The 26,782-nt window shown below is 39.6% G+C and overlaps 1 protein-coding gene across 5 annotated transcripts in view; it reads left to right on the forward strand.

Moving 5' to 3' along the window:
- The first annotated feature begins 1,595 nt into the window (after positions 1-1,595).
- Positions 1,596-26,782, forward strand: part of TEX10 (testis expressed 10) — a 54,796-nt gene continuing 29,609 nt past the window's right edge. The window contains exons 1-10 of one of the 5 annotated variants that reach the window (XM_019005556.2): positions 1,596-1,659; positions 2,088-2,316; positions 4,993-5,181; positions 5,770-6,476; positions 12,034-12,277; positions 14,203-14,315; positions 15,080-15,318; positions 19,740-19,875; positions 22,449-22,624; positions 23,354-23,531. In XM_019005556.2, the coding sequence (XP_018861101.1) occupies positions 5,002-5,181; positions 5,770-6,476; positions 12,034-12,277; positions 14,203-14,315; positions 15,080-15,318; positions 19,740-19,875; positions 22,449-22,624; positions 23,354-23,531 (1,973 nt within the window). In that variant the 5' untranslated portion in view covers positions 1,596-1,659; positions 2,088-2,316; positions 4,993-5,001. The other 4 variants (XM_019005554.2, XM_019005557.2, XM_033512182.1 and 1 more) reach the window with 4 other exon arrangements.

The raw sequence follows: 26,782 nt of genomic DNA on the forward strand, positions 1-26,782 counted from the left end.
TGTTTGTTTGACTCGTTATATATACTAGTAAAGAACTGTTATTCCTATCCCCAGATCTCTGCCTGAGAGCCCCTTTTCAAAAGAAACCCCTGATTTCAAAATTATAACAATTCGGAGGGAGGGGGGTCTACAATTTCATTCCAAGGGAGGCTCCTGCCCTCCCTAGCAGACACTTGTCTTCCAAACAGAGACAGTAGTCCATTCAGCTGTACAATTACTTCTGTTTTTATTTTTTTCTTTCTTACCTGGTGCAAATAGAGGATGAAAAAGCATTGTATTATTTTGTTCTTGTATCTGCCTCTGTTTTGCGATGGCTTGGTGTATTCTTATACTAATAGAAAACTGTATTTTTGTTCCAAAACACATTTTTATGTTTTACTTGTGCCAGTACTGCAAAGTAAGGGGAAAAAAAAGGCATTATCTTTACTGATAATATTTAAACAATGCTGTTGGCTGTATTTAATATTATACATTTTTGGTTTCTCACAATAACAACAAGGCAGACTTCTGCGGTAACTAGAGAATTAATAAAATTAAAAGTTAAGCAATAACAAGAAAAATTAAACGAAGAGAAAATTTTCTGTAAAGCTTCATCTAGGTTTTACATATTTTACTGAGATCAGAGAGATTCAAGGAAATTATTTTTAACAAAAAGCTGCGGCACTCCTATTCCTTGCAGAAAGGGGAAAGGAGAAGGGTGTTCACAGGTTAATTGACAAGAAATGAAAAGTTTAAAGTGTGCAACTGCAGAGTTACTGTCTGGTGTGAATTGAGACTATCTCTGTTGTACAAAGGTATAGAAGCACCCTCCTTGTTTGTTGCTTCCTGGCCCTCCCAGGGTTTTGCACTCTTTCTGATATGGGAATTCCTTACCCCTTGGGAGCAGCAAGCTTTATCTGGTATGCACGTCCAAAAGCGTGTAGCATGCCTCATGGTTTATGTTATCTCATACATGTGAAATAATAGCAACAACCTCAAATGCCAGTGCGTTTTTGGGTACTGGTTACTCTTAGTGTGTTCTTGTTGTCTGCTATGGTGCTGGAGCAGCCATGCTTCAGGGCAAGGGGGTACGTCTTCAAATAACCACAGAATAAACCAAGGTGGAAGGGACCCACAGATATCATCGAGCTCAGCTCCTGGCCGGGGTATATCCCGCACAGGATACCCTTAGAGTCACACTATGTGCTTCAGAGCCTTGTATAAGCACTCCTTGAACCCGGCCTTGGCGCTGTGATCGCTTCCCCGGGGAGCCCGTTCCGGTGCTCAGCCACCCTCGGGGTGAAAAACCTTTTTCTTACATCCAGCCTAAACCTCCCCTGACGCGACTTGAGGCCATTCATTCCCTCGGGTCCTGTCCCCTGGTCACCACAGATCAGTGCTTGCCCCTCCTCTTCCCCTCTCGAGGAAGACGTACAAGGCAAGAAAAGCCCTGTCCCAGCCGAAGTCTCGGCGCTGTGTTCCCGCCGGGCAGGGGACACCGGCGGGACCCCCGGGGCCGCCCCGCCTGCAGGGGGCGGCAGCGCGCGCGGCCGCGGCGGAAGCGCGGGTCCCCCTGGCGCGCGGGGCGGGCGCTGGCGGCGCCGCTCACGTGGGCGGCCGCTTCCGGGCAGGCGCTCGGCGGGGGCGGAAGCGGGGCTGGCGCTGCCGCGCGCGTGGTTGGTGAGTGAGCGAGCGGCCGCGCGCGGGAGGAGCAGGAGCAGGCGGACGAGGAGGAGGATCGGGATCCCGGCCTCAGCCCCGGCCCCGGCGCGGTCTTCATCGGTTCGTCCCTGCTCGCGGGGGCCGCCGCGCTCGCCCGGCCCCTGCGCTAAGGGCCGCCCGCCTTTTGTGCGACCCGCCCTCCCCATACGTTCCTGCGCCAGGGAGGCGGCGGGAAAAGCGGGAGCCGCCGCGGCGCGGGCCGGGTGCCGCTCCCGGGGAAACCGGCGGCATCGGCTGCGCCGCCGCCCCTGCCCCACCTCCCCCGGCGGCTTCTCCGCGCCGCCGCTCCCGCCTCGCCCGCCGCTGAGGGCGCTCCCGGGGGCCGAACTCGCGGCCTCCCCGGCGCCGGGCCGGCACTGACGCGCCTTTATTTGAACGCCTCGTAGAGCGACTGGAGCGGGGCGGAGGGAAGCGGCGCTCGGGGAACGAACCGAAGGATGTCCCGGGACGGCGTGGAAGGCAGCGTGACGGCCTAGACCCGCGGGAGGAGCGGCCGCTTCGGCGCTCGGGTACGGCGTGCGCGGCGCGGGGTCGGGCGGTGCGGTGCGGTCCGGTCCAGGTGGCGGCGGCGGGGGATGCGCTGCCGGCGGGGGAGCCGCGCGGAGGTGATCGCCTGTAAGTACCGCTGTCCTGTGCCGGGAGAGAGCTGGCCCCGGGGGAAATCCTAATCAGATAGGAAGAGTTTGTTAGGGCGTGTGCCTTGCCTTCGGGTTTCTCAGGATTTTCCTGACTGGGCAAGGTGATAAGGTTCCCTAAGGATGCCGCTTGTGAGCTTCGAGGGAGTGAAACTGGAATAATTTGGTGTGAAAAGAGCTCCAAGATCATCGGGTCCGACCTGTAACCGATTTTTTTCTCTGAGCTTGAGGTGAGGGTGCCTGAGTGACATCTGAAATTGTGTCTGAAAAGCGCTTCATGCTGCTTTATGTTTAAGGAAGCCTGCATCGATGGGAGGTTGTTTTAATGTTTTGGTTTGTAAAACCTTGTTAGTGCTTAACTGTGAGGTGCACTTAGCTTAGTCCTGTTGGAGGAGGGCCAGGTGAAAATACACAGAATCACAGATTACTTAGGATTGGAAGGGACCTCTGGAGATCGTTTAGTCCAGTCCCCCTGGCAAGGCAGCATAACCTAGAGCAGGTGACATAGGAATGCATCCATGTGGGTTGGATTGTCTCCAAAGACCTTCCTAGGCAGCCTGTTCCAGGACTCATATACCCTCAAAATAAAGAATTTCTTCTTCATGGTGAGGTGGAACTTCTTGTGTTTCAGTGTATGGCCATTGCTCCTTGTCCTGTTGCTGGGCACCACTGAAAATAGTCCAGCACCATCTTCCTGGCACCCATCTTGGAGAAATTTAAATGCCTTAATGAAATTCCCTCTTAGTTTTCTCCAGACTAAACAGGCACAGCTCCCACAGTCTGTCCTCATAAGATGCAGTTTGTGTCAAAGGCAGTTGTTTTAGCAAGAAGTTTCATTGAAATGTTTACATACTTTCATCAGCTGTATGCAGTTTTGCCTGATGTCTTATTATTTAGTCTCTGTGGTGTTTACACAGCTTTGGTTTTGTAAGGATTTTATTTTTTGATATAGCATCGTACATATGAATTAGAAATGGATAGTCTTAGATTACCAATTATTTCCAGAATATTTATTGTGAGGTAAGCCATGCTGCTTTTAGTAGGAGAAAGGATATTTTACAGGCCTCCTCCTTTAAAAGAACATAATTGACTCTGTTCAGGTGTGTGCACACCTGTATTGTGAAGTTTTTATGCTGATTGGGAGGTAAACATCTTCTCTTGTAAAAGCAAGCCTTGTAAGTGGAAGTAACTTTTGTCTCAAAAACTTCTAGCTATTTTTATATGTCAAGTAGTGAAATGCTTATAATTCTTTCCTAAAAGAGGCATATGGTAAAAATCAAACGCTTATAAAGCCATGGTTGTTATAGTTGGACATTAAATGACATTTTTATTTCGGCGCCAGACTGCAAGTTTTTTAAAAGCCTTTTGAGCTGATAGGTTACTTATTCCTAATTTGTACTTAAATTAAAATGGTCTTGAATATAATTTTTTACCCTAGTGTGTGAAAAGCAGAAATTAAGTTGTAGTCAAATGTTGGTGTAATCAGTTGTTTGAATTGTTTTTAAATAATAGAAAATGACAGTTTCCTTTAAAACATTCTGTAATGATTATCTTATTGACGTATATATGAAGTACTCTAGCACAGCACGAATTTCAGCTTGAAGTCCATTGGGAAAATCAGCTGTAGGAATGATGATCACATCCACCAAAATAGAATCATTGTTTGGATATGTTATTTAGAAATTTCTGGGTTTAGTCAACTGTATTGTTGGGGTTTCTGGCTTGGGTTTTTCTTGTTTCAGTTTTTTTTGTGGGGGAAGTGGATGGTGGTTTGTTTGGGTTTTTTTATTTTTTGAGAGGCTTGAAGGAATCTGGTGTGGTGTTTTTGGGAGCTTTTCAGCATGTTAATTTTTTTCTTTTTTAATCTAGGAGAGGTAAAGTACTTCAGTAACAAAGCAGAACAAAACAAAAAAATCCATTTTGAAACTTATGGGGGTTTTAATTAGTTTTGGTTATTGTACTTCTATTCTTGTATGTTTGTACAGCTAACAAATATAGAGGCTCAGATACCATAGAGGCTCAGATACCTAATTCCTTATGCCTTATTGAAAACATCTTAGTTTTCCATTCTTTTTACTTCGTTGTTGCACATTTGACCTCTTCTTCCCCCCCTACTTCTAGTAATTTTTAAATGCACAGACTGGATTTTTCAGCGTGTACTGGAAGTTTTCTTAGGTTTTTTGTGTCCTTTTATTGATGAAGTCTTGTTTAAACCTGTAATTGTACATGTGCAGACTGTGTGCTGTTAGCGATGGACTCGGTAAGGAACGTACAATTGAAAGGGAACAGTTTTCTGGGCTCCTTGGCTTGACAGTAATAAAGTATGTAAAAAGTTGTTTCGTTGCCAGGAACTTTTTAAAACAAAACCAAATCAGCAACTTAACTCTGAATAAAGCAGTGGCAAATGCAGATATCTGGATGCTTTATAATAAAGTAGTTCTCAGAACAGAGATGACCAAAGGAGAAGCAGAATGTTTTCTGGACATGGAAGAACAGCTTCATGTCTGTTTAGTCTAGCATCTTGTCTCAGGAGTGGACACTCGTTTATGCATAGACAAAAGAATAAAAACAATAGCCATTGTTAGGAGGTTGCTGCTCATTGGTGGAAAAACTACTTTTGTTGTGTATTTCATCAAAGTAAATTCTCTTTTTGCAGAGAATCAGGATGACTAAAAAAAGGAAACGTCAGGAAGATTTCCAGAAGGTGAAATTAAAAGTTGGGAAAAAAAAGCCTAAACTAGAGAATGCAACTGATACTACCTTCAAGACAAAGGCCATACAAATTCCTGAGCAGCTTAAAGAAGATGGATTGCTTCCTACGCAAAATAGAAAACTTAACATAAAGGTATACTGTGATACTGCATTCTGAAATGAAAGAAAATTGCTTGCCTTTTATCTAGGTTTACTATGTTTACTGCAATTTGGGAAAAAAGCATTTATTTGAAAAAAAATAAATGCAACAGGCTATCTGAATGCAGCCTCATTTTTAAAGAATCCTGTATTTCTCTGGGGGGTGAATTTGTTTTCCTTTCTTTGTGTCATCTTCTGTCTCTTGCAGCTCTCTGCTTAAACTGAAAAAAGCTATTCAGGCTGAGGTTGTGTAGTTCTGCTTCTGAGAACAAGAGTGAGAGGACTTGCCTTTGGTCATCCCTCTATTGAGTCAGTAGGGTTGTGCGTAAACTTAAGACCGAGACCCAAGGACAAGTCACTGTATCTTGTTTTTCCTATTACTGAATTCTGATTGTTTGTTAATTGTTGTGTTATAAATGCATTCCATGTTTGTTCTAAACACATTTTGCTGTTGTGAACAGCAGTGCATTTTAAGAATCTTCTGTATTTTTAAGTGTTTAGGAAAAATGTGCAAAAAATAATGGGGAGGAAATTTGAACAGCTTAAATAATGATGGTAAGTGTATATGTTTGTTTCCTTATAGGATCTGCTCTCACAGATGCATCACTATAGTCCTGGGGTTAAGCATAATGCACTTCTTGGACTCAAAGAACTCCTGTCTCAGTATCCCTTTGTAATTGATGCACACCTTTCCAGTATAATAAGTGAGGTGGCAGCTGTGTTTACAGACAAAGATTCCAGTGTCAGAGGAGCAGCTGTTCACCTGCTGCAGTTTTTGGCTTCAAAAATAAAAGCGGAACAGATTGCTCCATTTTTTCCTTTGGTAAGTGCCCATCTCTCTAGTGCCATGACTCATATCAGTGAGGGAATTCAGGAAGATTCATTGAAAGTCTTGGACGTTTTATTGGAAGCATACCCAGCTCTTCTTACAGATCGCAGCATTATATTGTTGAAGAATTTTGTAGAGCTTATTTCTCACCAGCAACTCTCAAAAAGACTGAAAAGCAGGGACAAACTTTCCTGGATGCTCTCTGTTAACCCAAATCGCAGAGTAACTTCTCAGCAGTGGAGGTTGAACGTACTTACCAGGCTCAGGAAGTTTCTCCAAGCAGTGGTAGACGGATCCAGTGATACCGAGGATGAAGGGCTTCAAGAGCAGAAGGACAACTCTCATTCTGTGAGGAACCCTGTATGTATTAGCTGGAAGCTCCATGCAAATAATCAGCAACATATACAACTGTTTGAAAGTGGTGGCTTACGACCAAAGATCAACTCATCATTTAGACTGAGGTGAGAAAATGTTATCTAGTTTGGGAATTAATGTCAACTGTGTGATTGCAGCTTGATTTTTTTTTGTGGGATTGTCCCTTAGCCATATTTTAGGACACTTAATGTAATGTGTAGAGACTTACTCTCTTACTGTAGAGACTTGAAAATACACAAATACTCAGCAGATAACTGTATTATGTGTATGTCACAAACTTTTCCATTATAAAGTCTTTATTTTATGCTATTAGTAGTAATTTTGGATTACCAGCTCCATTGGGATATTTTTGGAATGCAAACCGACAACTTCTTGCAGCATGTCAAACAGACCTAGGGACAAGTAGGCAAATTTCTTTATGTGAAATGTAAGCTTCTTTGTGATAACAAATTTTACTGAAATTTTGTGCTATTACCTTCAAGAGTCTATCATAAGACAGGAGTCTGTTATCTTTGTTGTTCCTTTTGAAAAGGACAGCAGGGTGAGACGTGTCTGGTGGTATGAAGTTCTGCTGAGTTTCCAATTCTAGATGTTTTAATCACCAGTTTATATATTCACTGTGGATGAAGGATGTCTCGGCTGAGGCATGCTAATGAGTATGAAAGAAAGTGTAGTGTGCTTAGTCACAGAAAGGTTTGTGTGGGTTTCAGTAGTACTCTAAACAGATGTAAGCTGAAGTTAAGGGAGAAATAAACAATTGTTTTGATTTCTCTTCTTCCTCTCTGATTCACCCACTAGAGGGGAACCTCCCCACCTCACTTCGTGGTACTTTTTGAACAGTGGCATCCTTATATGCATTACTGTGGATGTTACATACCTGCTGGCAGGAGACCTGAAATAGTGACTTTACAAATGGAAGCAGTTTAGCTGTTAAACAGCTCTGTTCCCTGTAGACACCAAGGTGGTTTGAAGAGAAACCACAGTCCTTTTTTGACTGCTGAAGAGGACAAAATAAGAGGTATAAAGCAGTTATACCAAATTCATTTACAAAGTCAGTGACAAAAAAGTGGGTATAAAACCCACTGCCTACTCCACTGCTATGTCCATCTTAAGCCTTTGAAGGAATGAAGTGCAGAAGAAGAGGTGTTCTCTTTGAATACCACAGGTGTGGACCAGAATTAGCAGGTGTTTTCCATCTCTCTCAGGGAGAGACATCCATTCCTGCTCTCCTAGGCTTCCTCTTTGGAGGTAGCGTATTACTTATGGTAGGTATAGAAACATACTAAGCTAAGTAAAAAGTGCAGCTTATTCTCCTAAAAGTGGTTGTCAGCATAAATGTTCAGTCATGACCAACAGTATCTGCTGCAGATAAAATTTTAGCTGGCAACTAGGCTGGTGAAGCCCCCTTGAGGCAGGGGAAGGTTTAGTGCTGAGCACAGAATTATCCTGTTGAGTTCATCTTTGCAGTCAGAAGCACACAGTTGTGGACCACTGTATATCAGAGGATGCTTGTATTGTGCCCTGGGTGATATGCGGTGTACCAGGCCGTGTAATCCCATTGTATCCAAGGTCTAGGAAAATAAACTTTACATCTCGTGTCACCTGAATTGGATTCTACTTTTCTGAGGAGCTAGATTTTGGTGGAACATCGTGATATACTTCTGGTTATAAATACTTACAAAAAGATGTTTGCAAGCATGAGGAGGAGCCAGAAGAATAGAAGGATGCATGGCTAGAATCCAAGGCGAAATTGGCAAAGCAAGCTGATGGCAGCAGAACAGAAGAATAGAAAGGGAAGGATCATCTGCTGAAGGTACTAAAATGTTCTTATTTTATTGCATTTGTGCATATTTTTGGTGTGTTCATTTTTCACAAAGGATCAGTACATCTTGTTTTAGTGACTATGTGTGAAGTTCCAATAGGGAAGAGTTGTGGTGGTGATTTTTGTATTTGCCACTGAAATAGTTTCTAATAATCTAAAGGTGTTTAATTCTGTTGCTTCCAATCCCATTTGTTGCCTTTTACAAACATTCCCAGGCCTCTACTGTGGCCACTACTTCAAGGACAAAAATTAGTTGTAATAGGAGGTGCAATACCCTGTGTATGTGTTTAAAGTCAAATAGTCAAGTCTAGGACTAAGGATAATGCGTTGACCAAATAAGTACCTGTTTGTAGTGTGTATGTATTGATGGTCTTGTCACTAATACTGCAAGTAAGTTTCAACTTTGTTCTTTAACAAAGAACAAAGTCTTCCAAACAGCATAATTGTTTGCTAAATTTTTAAACTTACTGTATCTGTTTAATCTTGAAAGCTCATTGGACAGGACTGACATGTCACTGATAACCTGGTGATTGATTATGTAATGAGATTTTTCTGAATCAGTTTGCAGTATTAGTGTTTAATAAAAGGGATAGATTCTGGACTTTGAAGGCTGGGTGATTCAATTATGCAAGTCTTAAGACTTCATTATGTTTTGTTGTGTGCTAGATCTTCCTACTGTGTATAAATTAAAAATTGCAGTGTATTAGGAGATTGTTGGAATGTATTCTTTGCATTATGTGCTGACTATGCTGCTTTTTGCATCAAACTCGTTTCAGGTGTGGAAAAATGGAAAGCCTTCACAACTCAAATGTGGTGGTACCAAGGCATGCGGTGATTTTTTTTTCACTGGAAGAGAAACAGTTGAGCTTGAGATTCTGCTGAGGACGATATGAAGCTGCAGAGAAAAGCTAAACTTACTTGAGGGACTGAAATGGAAGATGAAGCATAGCCAATAAATACGTACACGTGCATCAAAGAGAAGGAAAATGCAGTTCACTCAATGTCCTGTGTTTGCTGCATTTGGCAGTGCACACAGAAAAGGAGGACAAGTAACCTGGCTTAAACTGCAAGCCATAAAAAACTTAACTTCCAAAGACTTTTCCTGTTTTAAAGAACAGCAAGTTGTTTCCTTATTTTCTGTTTCTTTTACACTTCCTTGACTTCCCTTTGCTGAATTTCTGTTGTCTTCACACTGTCAAATGGCAGTTATTTACAATTTTTACAATTTTTACAATTTTTGTTTGTTTGGTCCTACTATATAAAAATACTGTCATTTTAAGGATAAATGACAGCTTAAGGGGTACATGAATATCTTGCAGCTCCCTCCAATAATATTCCATTCTGACATAAAGGTAATATGCTTTGCAGTGTTTCTGAGAGTCACACTGCTACTCAAGTGTAGTGATAATAGATATGTGACAAGAGTAGTTGATATCAAACCTGCCCAGGTCGAGTGAACCTGTATTGCTAAGGATACTGTACTAATCAAATAAATGTTGGACAGATTGCTGTAACACTTGGTCACCATCTGTTACTTGCACTTAAATTTTATTTTATGCTCTTATTGTTAACCTTGAATATGTGGAGAAATCTTACCTTGAGAGGTAGGGGCTTCTTCTGCAGAGATACATGAAAGCCATGCTAAGTATTCTTACCCAAATGCTTTCAGCAGCTGTGAGAAGTATCCCGTTTGGCATGAATTTTTCCTTTTTCCATTCCTTGTTTCAGAAAAGTACTGAAATAGTTGTGTGTGTGTTATACTTCTGTAGGAATTTTCAAGTGTGAATTACCAACTTCTCAGGATTCGTGCACTATTCACTTTTTTAATTGGGAAATTTTTGTGTTCCTTAAATAGATTGCTGGAATTCCAGAGTTCTGCTGTAATATTAGGTATTTTTAAAAAAGAAATTATTAAAGACTACCACCTCAGAACTATTCCAGCCAACTACTGGAATTTCAGACTCTCATCTGAGAGTGTGAACCTGTCACAGCATAGCATTTACAGGGCAACTCACTTTTTCAATGGGATTATAGTCTTGGTATCAACTGTCTTTAGAATTCATTGTGGTTGTAACTGAAAGATACGATTTGTCTACTGTGTTTGAGATGACTGAGAGTTAAAAAGTCTAAGATAGAACCATTCACCTTAAACTCTTTCTAGTCTGAAAGAAACCAGTGTCTACTGCAGTGCCTGCACCACAGAAAAGGAATAAGGCAACAAAAGACAGATAAACCAAATTATATTTAATGGATATGTTGGTTGCTGCAGTTAAAGCTAAGCTTTATAAAATGTTTAGATGTTAGATAATCATAGTATATACTGAAGTAATACAAAATTTTTTTCTTATGATCACTTGTGTTTCCAGTTATCCCTTTTATTTTGTGCTGGAGATCTAAATTTTCTCCCCCATCTTGCCTTCCTTGAAAAATAGCTTGTATTTGTCTCACACTTTGTTTTTATTCCTTCTCCCTGTTCTTTGACATGTCATTAATACCTGGGTTTGTTTTGGTTTTTTCGTAATTTTCGTGATCACTGATATCATCAAGAAATGGCAGAATAAAGTTTTCTCTTATTATTTGTATTATAGATGATGGCAACAACATGTAGGTTCATAGAAGGATATAACTAATTGGATAATTTAGAAATTACAAGGGAAAACGGCTTTACATCTTCAATATGAAATTAAAGTATTTGTAAACACAATTTCTGCAGATTTGTGGAAAGTTTTTCAGTTCTTATTTTGAGAGTATATGAGTACACTCATATACTGAGTGTATATATAAAGAAAAATGACTTGGAGATCATCACTGAAATGGAAAGGAGTTTAACAGGAGGTTCAGTATGCTAATGTTAACGTACCTTAAGAAATCAGAATTACAATAGGAATTCCCTGCAATGAATTAGGAAGCAAAATTGTGATGGAAAACAATTTCACAAATGATCAATTGAAACTGTTATTGCCTTGTTTTAAGGAGTCTGTACTCCTTAAAATTAACAGGAATTATTCAGTTTTAGTTCTTAAAAGAATCTTCTATTTGAATTGGATGCAAATTGCTTAAATTTATCCAGTAGCAGGATTGGGTCTCATCTGCTGATTATCCCTTCAGAGACACAAAGTGTTATTTGAATGGAAGGAGAAAAAGAGTTGGTTTTCTTGATTTCTGGCAGATGTTATTTTAATTTAAACTATATCTTAGTTTTTAATGGTTTTTTTTAACTTCATTATCAGATAATTTTCTGTTTAGTTGCTTTTCAGAGCATAATGGCTAAACATCAGGTGGGAACCAAAGGTATATTTTTATAGGAACATTTTTTCCACATTTAATATGAAAACCATTGTGTTTATTATAGTTTGAGATGGTTATTAACTGTAATAAACCTCATGCATTTGACAATACCTTGTAGTCAGCTTCATTATTTTGCTTTAATGAACTTAAATTTTTTTTTTTAATTATTATTTTGTAGTGCTGAGTATACTTAATTCCTTCCTGTTGGTTGAAGGTGATGGGATAATGCATATCGCATTTCTCCATTTCTTGGACTTTACATATAACAATGGAGAAAGAAATACTGAAATCTAAGAAGTTGTTAAGTAGCCACACAAACTTGCAGGGAGACTTGGGAGCAAGTTTGCTGTAGATGGTTTGAACTCTCTTTTTTGCTGTACTGAAATACCTAGCAAGAAAGCCAGAAAATATTTAATGTGTAAAAAAAATAACTTTTCCCGTTATTCAGAAAACAGAAAAGTGGTATTACTGTAATCTTGTTTTGAAAGGTGTGATCTTTACATTTTTATGCTTTTTTTGCTTTTGTTGTTTAGGTCTCTGGCAAGTGTAATGGACAGTGCAGAAAAAGGCCTGTCCTCGGCTGAAAACTTAAAAAGTTTTATTGAGATAATAATTCCATTACTGATTGAGTGCTGGATTGAAGCATCTCCTGCACAATCAGCTCCCATTCTTGGAAACCTTTTGGAATCAGAATCTCAGCAGCTTATGCATCAAGTTCTTAGCATAATACATTTATTGTGGAAACTCACAAAGCGACATGATGAAACATACAAAATGGTAAGGGAGAAATGATCCATGGCATAATGATGACAGTTCATTTTGTTTTGATAAGAAACTAGTGGTTTAATGATTTGAAGTAATGAAGAATCTTTGTTGAGAGAAAAAGCCTAGATGTTGAGTAGATTTTGTATCTGGATTTTGTTGTCTCTTACTGTAGAAAAGAATGTTGAACTGAGCCATGAGTTCAGTAAATAGTCTCCAGGAATCCTCCTTGGCTGCAGCACAAAAGCTTTGGAAACTGGAAGTGATATTGGAGAAGAGGGGTATTTTGTCTCCTAGATAACCTCTAGAATATAAATTGGAACAATGTCTAGAATGGGGTTGTTTGTTCCTTGTTTTAGTGTGTTGAAAAATTTCATGGGGTTGGATGGGAATGTTTGGAAAGGTAGAAGATAATAGTGGTCTGAGATTCTGTAATTGCTTGGTGCAATCTGTGTTGCTGTGTCATGATTCACAGGATCTTAAGACATTGAATCAAAAAGAATTTTAGGAGGTATTTTGCCCAAGTTACTTTCTCTGTCTTTTACTTAGATAAATAAATTGCTTTTTTTTGGTATCTTTTGGGTGCTTTTCCAAAAAAATTTCGCAAATTGGAACCCAATTTCGACTTTGGCTATTGAGTAGTTGGAAGGAATGTCTTGACAGCTCTTGATTTGGCCTGTGTACAGAACTGTGGGTCCCTTTGCTAAATGGAAAGCTATACATAGGGAATTATTGGAAAGCATTGTGGAATCATTACATTAGACCAATGTTATCAAACATACACAGCCTTGAGAGATGGATTCAGTGTGAATGAGCAAAACACTCTGTTCCTCTTTCTCATTCTTCATCTTTCCTAGAGGCCCTCTTGGAAGTGGGCAAAAACCAGCCACTTGACCTGGTAAATTCCTGTGGCAGCCTCCTGTTCCTAGCCTTTTTCTGAAGGATCCTGCAGAGCTGCTGCCCTTAGCCATAGGGTGCCTGTATTTTGGTCATGTGAATGGCATGCTCTTCTGTCAAGATATGAGCTGGTTTGGGTACACACAGTTGGATTCTGACCTTAAGTTGTTTGTGGGGAGAAAAAAAAATCTGATGTTCATATAACTTGGTTTTTTGTGGAGCGAATTTCATTTTAGATAAATGGTTGGTTTTGTCTTTAATAGTTACCTTTTTATACAAAATGCATTCAAATGGCTCAGTTTGAAAATGAAAGCTTTGCTTATTTAATAGCCTTTGGACTTACAGGCCAAAGTAGCTATTACAGTCACTGTGGAAAACCACTCTGAATATGCTTGATGGAAAGCTATTGATCTTTGAAATAGTTTATTGGCCATTCTCTGTTCTTAATGGTTGAATATCAAAAAGATTATTCTGCCCGATCAATTTGACAGCAGTTCAGGCTTTTTTTAGTGGTGAGTTCTGCTGGACACTTTGTGGAATGGTGACTGTTAACTTGCAAAGCAGAATTATTTTAAAATATTGAATAATTTTTCTGTAAGGGTGGCCTTTCTACTGGAAAATATTTTGTCAGTGGGCTTTCAGCCACAAGTACATTAATGATACAGAAAGGTGAAAGAAGTATTAGAGTACATTTTACATTTATGGAAAACTCAGGACAATCATTACAAGTAAACAGAGTCCACTCTGATTTTAAGAGCCCTGAAAAATTGATATAAAAGTACTTTCATTCAGATCTGTAACTCAGTTTAGTATTACTTATATATTATAATATATAGTATTATATTATATATATATATATAATATAGTATTATATATTTAATATTATTGCACTTCACTTGGAAGTAAAGATGTATAAACAACTGTCAAACAGAAGTTAAAGTTCCTAGTTTCGTTGATTCCAATAATGAATTTTGGAACATAACTGGTTGGATTTATTTAATTTACTACCATGTTTTCTGTCTATCATCTGCTTTCCTTAACAGGAGCTATGGCTTCGGATGAATTACCTTGTTGATTTCAAGCACCACTTCATGCGTCATTTCCCTTATTCTTTACAAGATACAGTAAAACACAAAAAGAAAGATCCGTGCAAAAGGTAAGAATAAAATCAATGTCATGTAGCAGCTTTTAATTTTGTAACATAAATGGGACAATGTGACCTGTAAGTTTTTAATGGTGGAAAAGAAAACTTTTTATTGGGTATTTCTTGAAGATCTGTAGAGATGCCATTATAGGAAGGTTGCATTGCTTCAAATTGAGAAGTTTTAGTTGTTCATTATAAAAGTATTGTATAGGAAGCTGTCTGAATAGCATCCAGTAGAAAATTAAGTGCTGCCTTAGGGAAATGAAATTATTTTATTCAACTCTTAAATTGGAATTTGCCTATTGCAAAAATGATGATTGTTTTAGGCTGACTGGTTTCATATTTCTCCATGTTTTCTTCAGCTGACTGCTGAATTACATTAAACATAGTTCAAACATTCTTTTCATCTCCATATAGTCTTCTTAGTTTGTATTTTGGGGCTGGGTGAGCACAGCTAAGAGTGGAGATATGGGGCACACCATGTCTGTCCTGTAGGGCAAAGTGATACTAGAGTACAAATACACATTTCTTCACAATTGAGCTGTCAGAGCAGATGCACCAATTCTATTTTGGTACAGGCCAATAGTAAGTTGTCTCCTCTCTCCACTCCCAGATCTGAGACTACAATCATGCTGAAGTTGTTCTGAAATCATTCTGCACCTTTGCAGTCTACATAGAACACTGGTGTATGTACAAGGGGTATTAGCTGGTGTCTATTTTTATTTCAAAAATAATTTTTTGAAATCTTTCTGTTCTTCCCCCTCTCTTCCTCTTAGCAACAGGAACTGTATGAAATCCTCAAACAACATAGACCATCTTTTACTGAATTTAACCTTGTGTGACATAATGGTTTCGTTAGCAAGCACTTCAACACTTCAGACGGACTCTGGTTGGCTGGACATGATAAGGAAATTTGTGACAGATACTCTGCAGGATGGCAGCAAGTTGAATAGCAAGCAAGTGAACAGATTGCTTGGGGTGACTTGGAGACTGATGCAAATACAGCAAAATAAGGGTAAGATGAGTAGTTTCTGGAAAACACAATTACGCACTGACAAAGCCTGAGTTGTTTTAGTGTTTTAATGTCTGCACCTTATGTTCTCAGTTGTTACATCATAATGTATTTTGTCATAGAGGTAAAACAAATTTCATGATAATATGCATGTAGCATTTAGCGTTGCAGACTTTTATTTGGAATGCTGTTAGATTCATGCTGTTCATATGCAAAGTACAAATATATTTGTACCTGTTTTCTGGTTTTGCTTCTCACGATACTCTTATAAATGGAAGATCAGCTTTATATTGAAAAAGTAGCTACTAGGCTGTAGAGGTGCATGGTACTTTAATATCCCAGCCCTTATTTAAAGTCATTAAGATAGCTGATAGACTCTCTTGAGTAGTGTCAGATGACCATTTTAGTTCTGTGATGATGTGAAATGCCAAGATACTTTTGATGGAAGCTGCTGTTGAGTGTTTTCCAAGGTGTTTGATTTGAATACTTTTCCAAGAGAAAACATTTCTAGTTATGATTTGCAGGACCAGTCCAATATTTTAGCTTGCTTTTTTTCTTTCATTTCAAGTACTACTTGGTTGTATTCCAAATGAGACCTTCAAGAAAGGACTTTGTCAGTAAACAGAAAAGTGACAGCAGTCTTTTATGTTTTACCAGTGTGATAGAAATGAATTCCACATCCAAGTAGTTTATAGAAAAGTCCTTAGCAACAGATACAATTGTGTTAGAGTTGTAAAATGAAAAGACGTCAAATGTACCTCAAATACATTTTGTCAGTTAGTTATATTTCCTCCCAAATCCATTTTAATTGGGCATCTGTCTATTCCCATGTCCCTGGTGACAAGGGTAATAACTACTCATTCCTATCTGTACTTCAAATTTAGCTTTGTGTTGAAGGCAAATAATAATGCCAAGTCAGAGCCTGTCACACCACCTGAGCTAAAGCAGAGGAGGAAAGTAGCTTCCAAACAATTGTTAGACTGTTAGATCAGATACTTCAGGCCTTTCTTGGTAATGAAATACTGATTTTTTTTTAATTTCTTTTTTTTTTTATCTTTGCCAAACTTTTACCAAATAGTGGATAATGGCTGATGTTTTTCTACTCAAAGTGGCCATTTTAGTGCAATAATTTCCCTCAGGAATCCAGAAAATAAATAAGCTTAAAAAAAGTTAAAATGAAATTGTGAAAGATTAATATGTATGGATCTTTTCTGCTAATCCTTTAAAAGTTCAGTGTGAAATTAGTTACCTCACAAAGCTTTGCCTGAGTGGATGGTTATCTCATCCCTTCAAGATAATACTTGAGCAGTATTGAAAACCTGACTAGATGCTGGATTGTAATTAATCTACCAGCTAGTAGAGGAGATACAGCCTTGACATACTGGAGAAGCAGGAGGATGGTTCAACAAGAAGTGCAAAGCCCTGCACCTTTACATGCTGGGGGACAACTAGGTGGAAGCAGCTTGGCAGTAAATGGCCAGGGCTCCAGGTAGAGCCAGCAATGGCCCTTGTGGCAAGAAAGCCCAGTGAGGTCCTGGGCTGCTTAAGGAGTGTTGGCAGCAGGTTAAGGGAGATGATCCTGCCCCTCTACTCTGCACTGGTGTGGCCACTCCTGGAGCAGTTTGTCCAGTTTGGGGCTCTCCAGTACAAGAGTGGCATGGACATACTGGTGAGAGTCCAGCAAAGGCTGTGAGGATGGTGAAGACACTGGAGCATTTCACCTTGAGGAAAGGCTGAGTGAACTGGAGATAAGATTCAGGAAGCATCTCATCAATGTATGTAAATACTTAAAGGAGGGGTGCAAAGAGGGGAGCCAGGCTCTTTTCGGTGGTGTCCGGTGACAGGACTAGCAGTGGGCACAAACTGGAACACAGGAGATGCCATCTGAACTTGGGGAACACCTTTTTCACTGTAAAGATGACCAAGCAGTGGCACAGGTTGCCCATAGTGATAGTGGAGTCTCATCCTTGGAGATAGCCAGAAGCCATCTGGACATAGTTGTGAGCAGTCAGATCTAGCTGACCCTGTTTCAAATGAGCTCAGAGTCATTCATTCCCACTTCAATCGTTGTGATTCTATGGAAGAAAAACTTTCTGTCCTTGATTGGTTTTTCTGATAACGCTCTAGATATTTTGAACTGTGTTTTGTCAGATAGGACTGCAAAGGATGGTGCATACAAAAAAATTAACTCTTGATTTGTTGAAAACCTATTTGACATTGAGACTAAAGCCTGGAAGGGTATGTGTTTTTTAGAAGAGAAAGCAAAGTGAAAAATTAGCCATTACAGTAAAAAAATATGTGTAGAACACAATGGAAATCAAAAGAGGGGAAGTTTACATAGAAAAACCAAAAGAGCTAATGAAAAAGAGATTAAATAAAGCCATAGTAAACCTCCTGTCTGTTATGCCGCACAAGCATGGTTCCATTTTTCTGGGTTGCCTGTTTTGAGTAGGGATTTATGCTGGGGTGAAATGCACATATCCCCCTTTTTCTGTGAATGTGTAGAAGAGCTTGTAGCTGTGTTGTCTGAAGATTTAGTTCCTTAAGCTTAAGATCAAACTTGGGACCTCTCTAATTAGGAGGTCTGCTCCTTTCTTGTGTTTCTCAGATATGACTGCAACAATAGCTTGCCCGCTAGTTGTGTTTTTGATAAATTTTCTTCATGCAACAAAAGAGAGCACACTCAGTCACTTCAGAAGGAGACTTGACGTGTGCCAGTTATAACTGAAGTATTTTAAAACCTCATGAGTTCTTCAGCTGTTTTGGACATCTGTATAATGTGAGCCTTTTAAAGTATTACTTTTTAAGAGTAACTTTTAAAACTGCTTCCATTTTTAAACTTGCCCTGTTCACATGAAACAATTCAAATAGTAGGACCTGTTTTAATTAACATGCCACAGAGTTACTAGGAAGTGAGAATTCTACTCACTTAGAATATTTATATAATTTTATATTTTTTCAGTTAGCAGTTCATCAATTAGGTATAAACTACATAAAGATGTAATTGTTACTCATTTAAGAATAAGCCATTATTCTGTTTTAAAAATGCTGTCCAAGGTGAATCTTCACCTGAAGAATATGTGAATTGAGTAAGCTGATACTCCTGATACATTGAAAATAATTTAGTAATATTTATCTTAGTTACATGAAGTATTAGAATGGATTTTATTTTTCTCTTGAAAAATATGTTAGAGTTCAACTTCTAAATGGCTCCTGCTTCATGCTAGCATGTGACCATGCTATTTCCGGTGATTTTTATCCTTATATGGTAACTTGAAGTTGAGTAAGAGTTTTACAGACCAAGACTGGGCCCTGACTGGATCATTTTTAGAAAGGAACATTCTTGTCTGTCTCTCTGGGCAGAAGTTGCTCTGTTCTCTGGAACACAGTATTTTATCTGGTTTTGCCACATAACTTACTAAGACTGATCTGTGTACCTGAACGAAAAGATGTTTCTCAGCTTTGGTTTATGAAGATTATGAAGTGATTGCTGCTACTTAAGGGGGGTGCCTTGATTGGATTGAATTCCTTGGGACCACAAACTCTTCTGTGGTGACAAACTGAGTCTGGTCTCATACTTCTCATGTATTGCTTAAGTTTTAAGATGCTTTCCTATTCTTTCCAGGCTTGTCTTCCCTGAATTCAGGTATTTTTCCATGCGTTGGTAATTTTTCCATCCAGTGGTTTAGTCTGGTTTCCGGAGAAAATGTTTGGTCTCTTTTTCAGTCTATTACAGTAAATTCTGTGTTTGCTGGCTAATTTTAGCCAATTTGGTCACAGTGGTAAAGCTTTCAAATGTTGTTTTTAGTCTGGTGATAACATATGGTTGATGAGAGCTTCAGAGAGGGAAAGGTTGCAGGGGAGTTAGCAGTTCTTGCAGTGTCTCGCCAGCAGCTTCTTGAGGTATTTCTTTTCTGTTTAATTAGCAAATGTAACTTGGAGCCAGCTGGTTCAGAGACAGGGAGAGCTGCTGGTGAGGTTACCATGTGTGGTGGGGAGAAAGGGATAGTACAGAGAGAACTGAAGGCACTGTGTCAGTGAGGTTTTGGGGAAAGAATTAAATGAGTAGAGAACATTGGTCTGAGGTTACTGCACTAGGGGAGAAGGATTGGAAGATAGCTGTGAAAAGCAAGAATTTTTTGGTTCTCAGCTACCTTGCAGCCTGTCTTCAGGAAGTTCTGAAGTTTTCACTTGCATGTTGTCTGTATTCTTTTGTCTGTTCTTTTCACAAGCTGCACAAGAAAGTTTTGTTTCAATGGTTTAGAAGTCAGTCCAGAAGTTACTTCAAAACATTTTGATACTTCCCTCTGGAGTTCAGTGTAAACAGTTGTAGATAAAGATCACAGCTCTCTGTGTGTGTGCATGTATAAAATCAGAAGATTAAAAAGTATTACTTCCGTGTTTTTTTTTTGTTTTTTTTCCAGTAGCAACGGAACCCTTGATAAGAGCAGTATATACACTATACCAGCAAAGGAATCTGCTCTTTCCAGTTCGTACATTGCTTTTGAAATTTTTTAGCAGAGTTTACCAAAAAGAAGATTTGAGGACACAAAGAATCAGGTAAAAAAAAAACCAAAACAAAAACCATACCCTTTTTCATTTCAAAACAATGTATTGGTTTCAGGAGTGAGAATACTGCATTTATATGTAGATGTCATAGAACTTCATTCTGAATCTGTTTTCACTGGAACTAGAAAGTTCGTGTGCTCTGTGAGATGGAGATGTATCAGCTTAGTCATCTCTCTTAGCCTAAGCACTAAACAGATCTCAATGACATAAATTTTAGCTTGAAGTACACTGCTACAAGCTTATTGTACTGACTGTGTGGCAGTCAGTGGGCATGTCAGGATAGTGCAGCTGTAGCCATGGAACATTGCCATCACTTCAGCCTGAGGTCATGAGATTGTCACTTAGTGCCTTCGGTGTTCTTATAGAGGCCGTGTAGCCTTTCTGACTTACCTTCAAGAAAAATACTCTTTTGTTTTGGGGGTGTGGTTCTAAAGAGACTGGGTTTAAGGAAGTCCTTCTGGGCTCCTGGTTCATTGTGGGATTTATTAGATCATGGGCAGCTTTCAGATATCTGACTTGCTTCAGATGTAGTCAGTAAGAGGAGATTATTCTCTCTATGTAATGCTGCTGCAACAATTTTTCATTAATCAGATTGTCCAGATTGTCTCCAAATCTTAACTTTTCTAGAATGTGTTTTTCAGCCAAGTCATCTAGTTCCAGGATGTAAAAAACCTTAAACCCAAATGATGTGTTGATGTGTATCCATTAATCCTGCTTGTTTGGGAATGTTTAGGACCCCTTCAGGTACTGTAAAGCAGCTCTAAGGCTTTGGGAAGACCTTCTCTTCTCCAGGCTGAGCAACAGCAGCTCTCTCAGCCTGTCTTCATAGGAAAGGTGCTCCAGACCTCTGATGATCTACATAATTTCCTTGGACTTGCTCCAATAGCTTCTGTCCTTCCTATTTCTGGGGACCCAGAGCTGGATGCAGCACTCCAGGTGGGCTCTCACCACAGCAGAGTAGAGGAGCAGAATCCCCTCCCTTGGCCTTCTGCCCACACTGCTTTTGATGCAGCCCAGGACACAGCTGACTTGCCGGAGCATGTGATCTATTTCTGCCACTAAAAAAGTCGAACCTTAGATCTCTCAGAAGTCCTGGCATCTGCTAACACAGTAAAGTTTTGGGAAAATTGTTCCCTTCTATAGCTCCTTTGCTTTGTTACATTGTTGTGGTAATGCCTGATGTACATGTACTTAGATCTACAGCCAGAAATAATCTAATGCTATGCTCTGAACATTATAAAAAGTGTAGAGAATATGAAAGACATGGAAAAACACTTGGGAATATCCCATTTTCCTCCTCTTTTCACACAGAGTGGAAAAGAGATCTTTTTCATACTGACTAATTTCCCTGAGGTTACATAACCACTGTTCTCTGTACTTACCTGAAAGACTTGAGCATCTCATTCAGTTTCGTGTGATCATATGACTATCTGGAAAGCTTTAACTTTCTATCTTTAGACATCACAAACAGCAGTAGTTTTGCTGCTGTTCCTCCTAGTCTTCTACATGGTTCTGTGACATTTTTAGTAACAGAAGAATTAAATCTCAAAAATTCTTTGCAAAAAAGTATGACTACACTTACGTCTGACAAGACATTTGAAGACAACATAATATTTGTGTACTGCACTATTCCATTTCTTTAGAAATAAGTGGGGTAGCTCCTGGACGACATTCATATTTTTCCATTCAGTTTGACGTCGTAGCTCCTTCAGCCCTCCTATGACTCTTCTCCTCATTCTTTTAATTTTTTCTCAGAAGCTTGTCAAGAACAGTCTAAGAGGAACAGAATTAATGTTGGAACATTTTTCCAGATTTTTTTGTGAATGTGTTTATTTTTTAGGAGTGTCTGTATCATGAGCTTTTCTCATCATTCCGTGAACCAGTCTAACTCAAGAGCAATTGCAGCATCCTTTGGCAGGGAGTGACAAAGCTCAGCTGTGTCAAGACCCAAATTACTTTTGCTTGTTTAATCATGGCTCCTTCTAGCTTCATTTGATTCTAGCATCTGCTTCATTCTGTGGAAGATGGATCAAATGTTTTATTCCCATCCACTATTTCCATTTCAAGTGATTTTAGACCTCTGACCTCACCTCCAACTCACCCACTTCAACAATCTGTTTTCCAGGCTTTTCCTGCTATTGAGCAGTTCATCTCTATGCAAGGCTCTTCCCTCTTGTGTTATGGGTATTTAATATCCTTTAAAGGTCTTTGATTGACAGGTCTTCAAGAGTGAAATATCTGCATCATCACCATGCTACTTTTGTTGACATCTTCAAAGACCTAATTTGAACTTGATTTGCATTTGGCAGCTTTTTTTCTTGTGATCATCACTTTAGTAATAAACTGATGAAATGCTTTTGGTTCCTAAATGATACTTGATTTGATAAGCCAGGGTGACATAGAAATTGTAGCTTATGAAAGATAGGATTAGTCCATACAGTTGTTTCAGTTTGAGCCAGAAAGGAGAAATAAAAGCAACTTGGTCAAGAACAGGAAGAGGAGTTTGGAGTTTCTGTTGTTTTGTCTTTTATTTTTCTCCAACTGATTTTTCTCTCTTTCTTTAGAAGTCGAAGTAAAGTTTTATCTCGTTGGTTGGCTGGCTTACCTCAGCAACTGGCTCTCCTTGGCTTGAGGAACCCTGAACTTTCCAATCAGCTCATTGATATCATTCATTCCGCTGCTTCTCGTTCAAACAAGGAATTGTTGCAAAGTTTACAAGCCACTGCATCTCGAATATACGGTAAGACTTTGGCACTACAGCACAAGGAATCTTGTCCCTCACCTGGCAGGCAGGTTGCAATAGGTGGAAAATCCTGTTGTTTCCTAGGTGAACCTGGATGGGGGGGCAGGGTGGCAGATTGGTTCAGTTCCCTGAAGGTTAAAATTAACTGTCTGTGTCACTTACTAGAGAATAAAAAGATCGAGATCTTTAGTTCAAATTCATAGGACTTAAATCTGATAGACTGGAAACTTTAGTTTTTGTGTGTCAGAGATTCACAGAATCATGTAGGTTAAAAAATACCTCTTAAGATTCAGGTGGTAACCCAGCACTGCCAAGTCCCCAGATGCCACATGTGTTTTGAACACTTCAGGGGATGGTGATAGCACCACTTCCCTTGATCCAATGCCTGACTACTCTTTCAGTGAAGAAATTTTTCCTAATATCCAATCCAAACCTTCCCTGGTACAATTTAAGGCCATTTCCTCTCATCCTGTCACTTGTTACCTGGAAGAAGAGGCTGACTTACCCTCACCTGGCAGCAACCTCTTTCAAGGTAATTGTAGAGAGCGATATGGTTCTTCTCCAAGCCTCCTATTTTCTAGGCTAGTATTGCCTTTTTTTTTCTCCTTTTTTCCCCCTCTTTCATGTCAGTTATGATGTCCTTATGTTAGTGGGTAGCTGAGGTAGCTGGTCAGTGCAGCCGGGGTGTGTCGGGCGCGTGCTGACCGTGCGTTGTGTGTGCCGCAGATCCGCTGGAGGGCACGCTGGTGCTGCTGCCGGCCGAGGCGCAGCGGCGCCTGGTGCAGCTCGTGTACTTCCTGCCCTGCCTGCCCGCCAGCCTGCTCGCCTGCCTCAGCCGCTGCTGCATCATGGGCAGGATGTCCTCCGACCTCGCCGCCACCCTCATCGGCATCCTGCACATGAGGTACCGCGCTCTGCGCTTGGCTCTAGCCGAGCCTGGTGGGAATATTTAGTCATGAAGTGTGAACTTGGTGTCAGTTTGCACACAGAAAATCAATATAATGTGCAGGAACTGATGGTGTGGTTGGCCTGTTGCTTTGACTCCGTCTTTACGCTGCCTGATTTTCTGCAGTACACGTTGAGAAAATCATACTACTGTTTAGGTTGGAAAAGACCTTTAAGACAGAGTCCAACCATTAATCTAGCACTGCCAAGTCCACCACTGTTTTTAAGTGCCATGTTCACCTATCCGTGTTACTATACTGTCCTTGTGTATATTAATGAAGTCTGCCAAGAATTTTCATCTTGAAATACAAATATTAGTGCTTTTAGTATCTGGGTCCTTTAATTAAGGATGCAAAGCAGCATTAGCCCTCTGCTTACAAGATCTGTAAGGCTGCACCGTATTGAGCACCTTCTACCCAGAACGTCATCATCAGTGGTGTTGTTCTGCACTAATTGCAGCTTTTCCTTGTGAGTGCTTCAACCTGACACAGGTGATAGTGAAAAACAACCAACTAGTTTTTCTCATGTTCTGCTTTCTTTCAGCTCACTTTTTCTCCAATTACCACACCTAAATAGCCAAATTACAGCTGGTAGGCAAGTGCCTTATTCAAAATTTTTCATGCTCTTGTTATTGTTTTTTTTTCCCCTGGCTTGAAAGAGGGTGGATTTGCCTGTGAAGTCAGGGAGTGAAGCTGTTGTTCCATTTAAGTGATTGGAGGACTTGCTGAGATTTCACAAAGGTGTTTTGTTTTGCTGCTTCTGGGAAAAATAGGTTTCTCCATTGGTCACTGTTGTGAAACCTTGGATAAACAAGCAGGAATTAAGCTTATGTGAGTTATACTTAAAGCGATTCTTGATGCTTTTTGGATCTGAAACAATTTTAATTAAAATAGGGCACAACACAATGTGCTGTCAAATACAGACCTGTTTGTATTAGCTGTGTAACATATGGGTAAAGTGGAGTAACATAAGCAATAGTGGTGAAATTTGTATCCTGTATGTGTAATACATTACTGCTGTAAAAGTGAAATTCTGTCTAGTTTTGGCAAGGTGGACATAGGATTTTATTTTTAAAAAAAAAAAATTGTCTGCTGTATACTGCAAGCTCAGTGGCAAAGTATAACCAATTCAAAGACTGTCATTGTAAGAACTAAAGTCAGTAATAAGGACTCAGGTGCTTATTTTATTGTTAGATCTTAGTGGATCTTCATTGTGGGAGATTTTTGTAGTAATGGAGTGGCTGTTTTCTAAAAATTACCATAAAGCTGGAGGTGGGTTGTGGACATTTGATCTTTCTGGCAGAAGATGCAAGTGGCAGACGAAAGGCTGTGTTCTTACCAAAAGTAGGTTACATTCTGAGAACAGAGCAGGAGTAAATTCTTCATTTTTAGAGGCACAAGGGAAGTATTTTGATTTTATGGCATTTGGAATATGTTTTAAACTTGCTTTGGATTCAAAGACTGTAGATAATCAACCCAAGAAGTCTGTCTGAAATCACTAAATGAAAGAAAAATGTACTGATGTTCTTACAGCAGTGCAGCTTTTTGTATTGATAATCCCTGACAGTCCTTACTTTCTGGAAGCCTGCAAGTTTTGATTAAACTTGAAAAAGAAAGATTGCTGTTGACAGAGCATTGTTTTTATTTTATAAGGTTCTTCTCACTTCACTGAGAGGAATCAGTATTAAGAACAGGAAGTTGATTAGTTCTCTTTAGAAAGCACATCTGAAAATAATACAGATTATTGGATAGATTAAAATTACTCTTTCATAGACAAAGTAAATGTAAGGGATTGAAAATACATTCTTATAGATGACACCTTTTTTAGCTTTGGCTTAGGTGAAATGTATTTTGTGGAAGACTCTTTCTCCAGCCCCCTCCCCCCAGTCATCATGACAGTAAATGTTTTATCCTAAAAGATTAATCTAAGGTGCCTTGAAGACTTAGGGAAACAAGGTGATAGAAATGCTTTTGGCTGAGGGAGGCGTCCAAAAAACAGTTGCTTTGTCTATGTAAACATGCAAAGATAGGGAGATAACTAATAATAAATATTAACTTTTCAAGAACAGAAGAACCTGATATTTCTTCTCCATTAGAAAGTAGTTTTTTAGGAAACAATAGTAGGTTTTCTAGATATGAATCTTAGGTGGGTTTTATGAGCTTCATAACCTGTTATTGCACACAGGATAAACTGATTTTCTATCCTTTATCAGAAAGGCCAGGCTGAACTGTTGTATGCAGTTTTGTGGCTTGTTTTTAGATAATGACATGGACAGACTGGAGTGATTTTCAAGAAGAGCAAAAAATATGATAATGGGGAATGACTGACAAATTGGCGTTTTAGGCTGATAAGGCTGGGAAGAAGTCAGAGTTAGCTGTGTAAAAGGCTGTTGAGAAGGAATGGGAGAGTGCAGACCTTAAATGTCATGAGAATGTTTGGTCTGAGTGCTAGCAAAGTTGTATGAAAGCAGAGATACAATACTGGAATGGGTTGTGTAGCAAGGGGATACAAATATACGTCACTGAAAATACGTAGTATCAAGCAATCAGGTTGGATATGGATGGCAGAGGGTAAAGCCTTGAAGGAGGTAGAGACTGGTTAACGCCTGGTCATCATTTGCAGCTCTTGTGACACTCAGAATTAAACTTTCCAGTTATTCAAACGAATGAAACTGTAAAAAAACTTTAAATTCCACATTTCTGTGCCACAGCTTGGTTTGTGGGGCATTTTCTGTACTTACAGATTGTGATTTGGTCAGAGAAAACTGTCCCAAATCCATGGGGAGCCGTCATTTACTATTACCGCGCTGCTGTCAGTAGATGGCGCTGTTTCTCTTCCGGTACATTCCCCTTCTCTGTGCTGGGGTGGGACTCTCCATAAATTTCTTTTCTCCTATGGAATCTACTTATCCGTCAGGCTTTAAATGGATTTCATTCAGGAGCGTCAGAGGGTTTGGTACTTGTTCTTAATGTCTTCAACAGCCTTTATTCCCGTGCTACTTTGATGGGTAGAGGATGGCTGTTTTTACACTCACCCGAGAGTGCTCGTATGGAGCTGTATTTGTCAGGGACCAGCTATGTTAAGGTGGATTCACTGAGAGTACCTATAGATCATAATAAAACTTGCAGTTTTTCCCTGAACAATCATTAGAAACACCAGGAACTCATTTTTTTTTTTGGTGTGTAAACTATAAAACTAATAGTAAGTGTA

This window comes from Parus major, chromosome 2 (assembly GCF_001522545.3).
Source record: "Parus major isolate Abel chromosome 2, Parus_major1.1, whole genome shotgun sequence".
In the NCBI taxonomy this organism is placed as follows: domain Eukaryota; kingdom Metazoa; phylum Chordata; class Aves; order Passeriformes; family Paridae; genus Parus; species Parus major.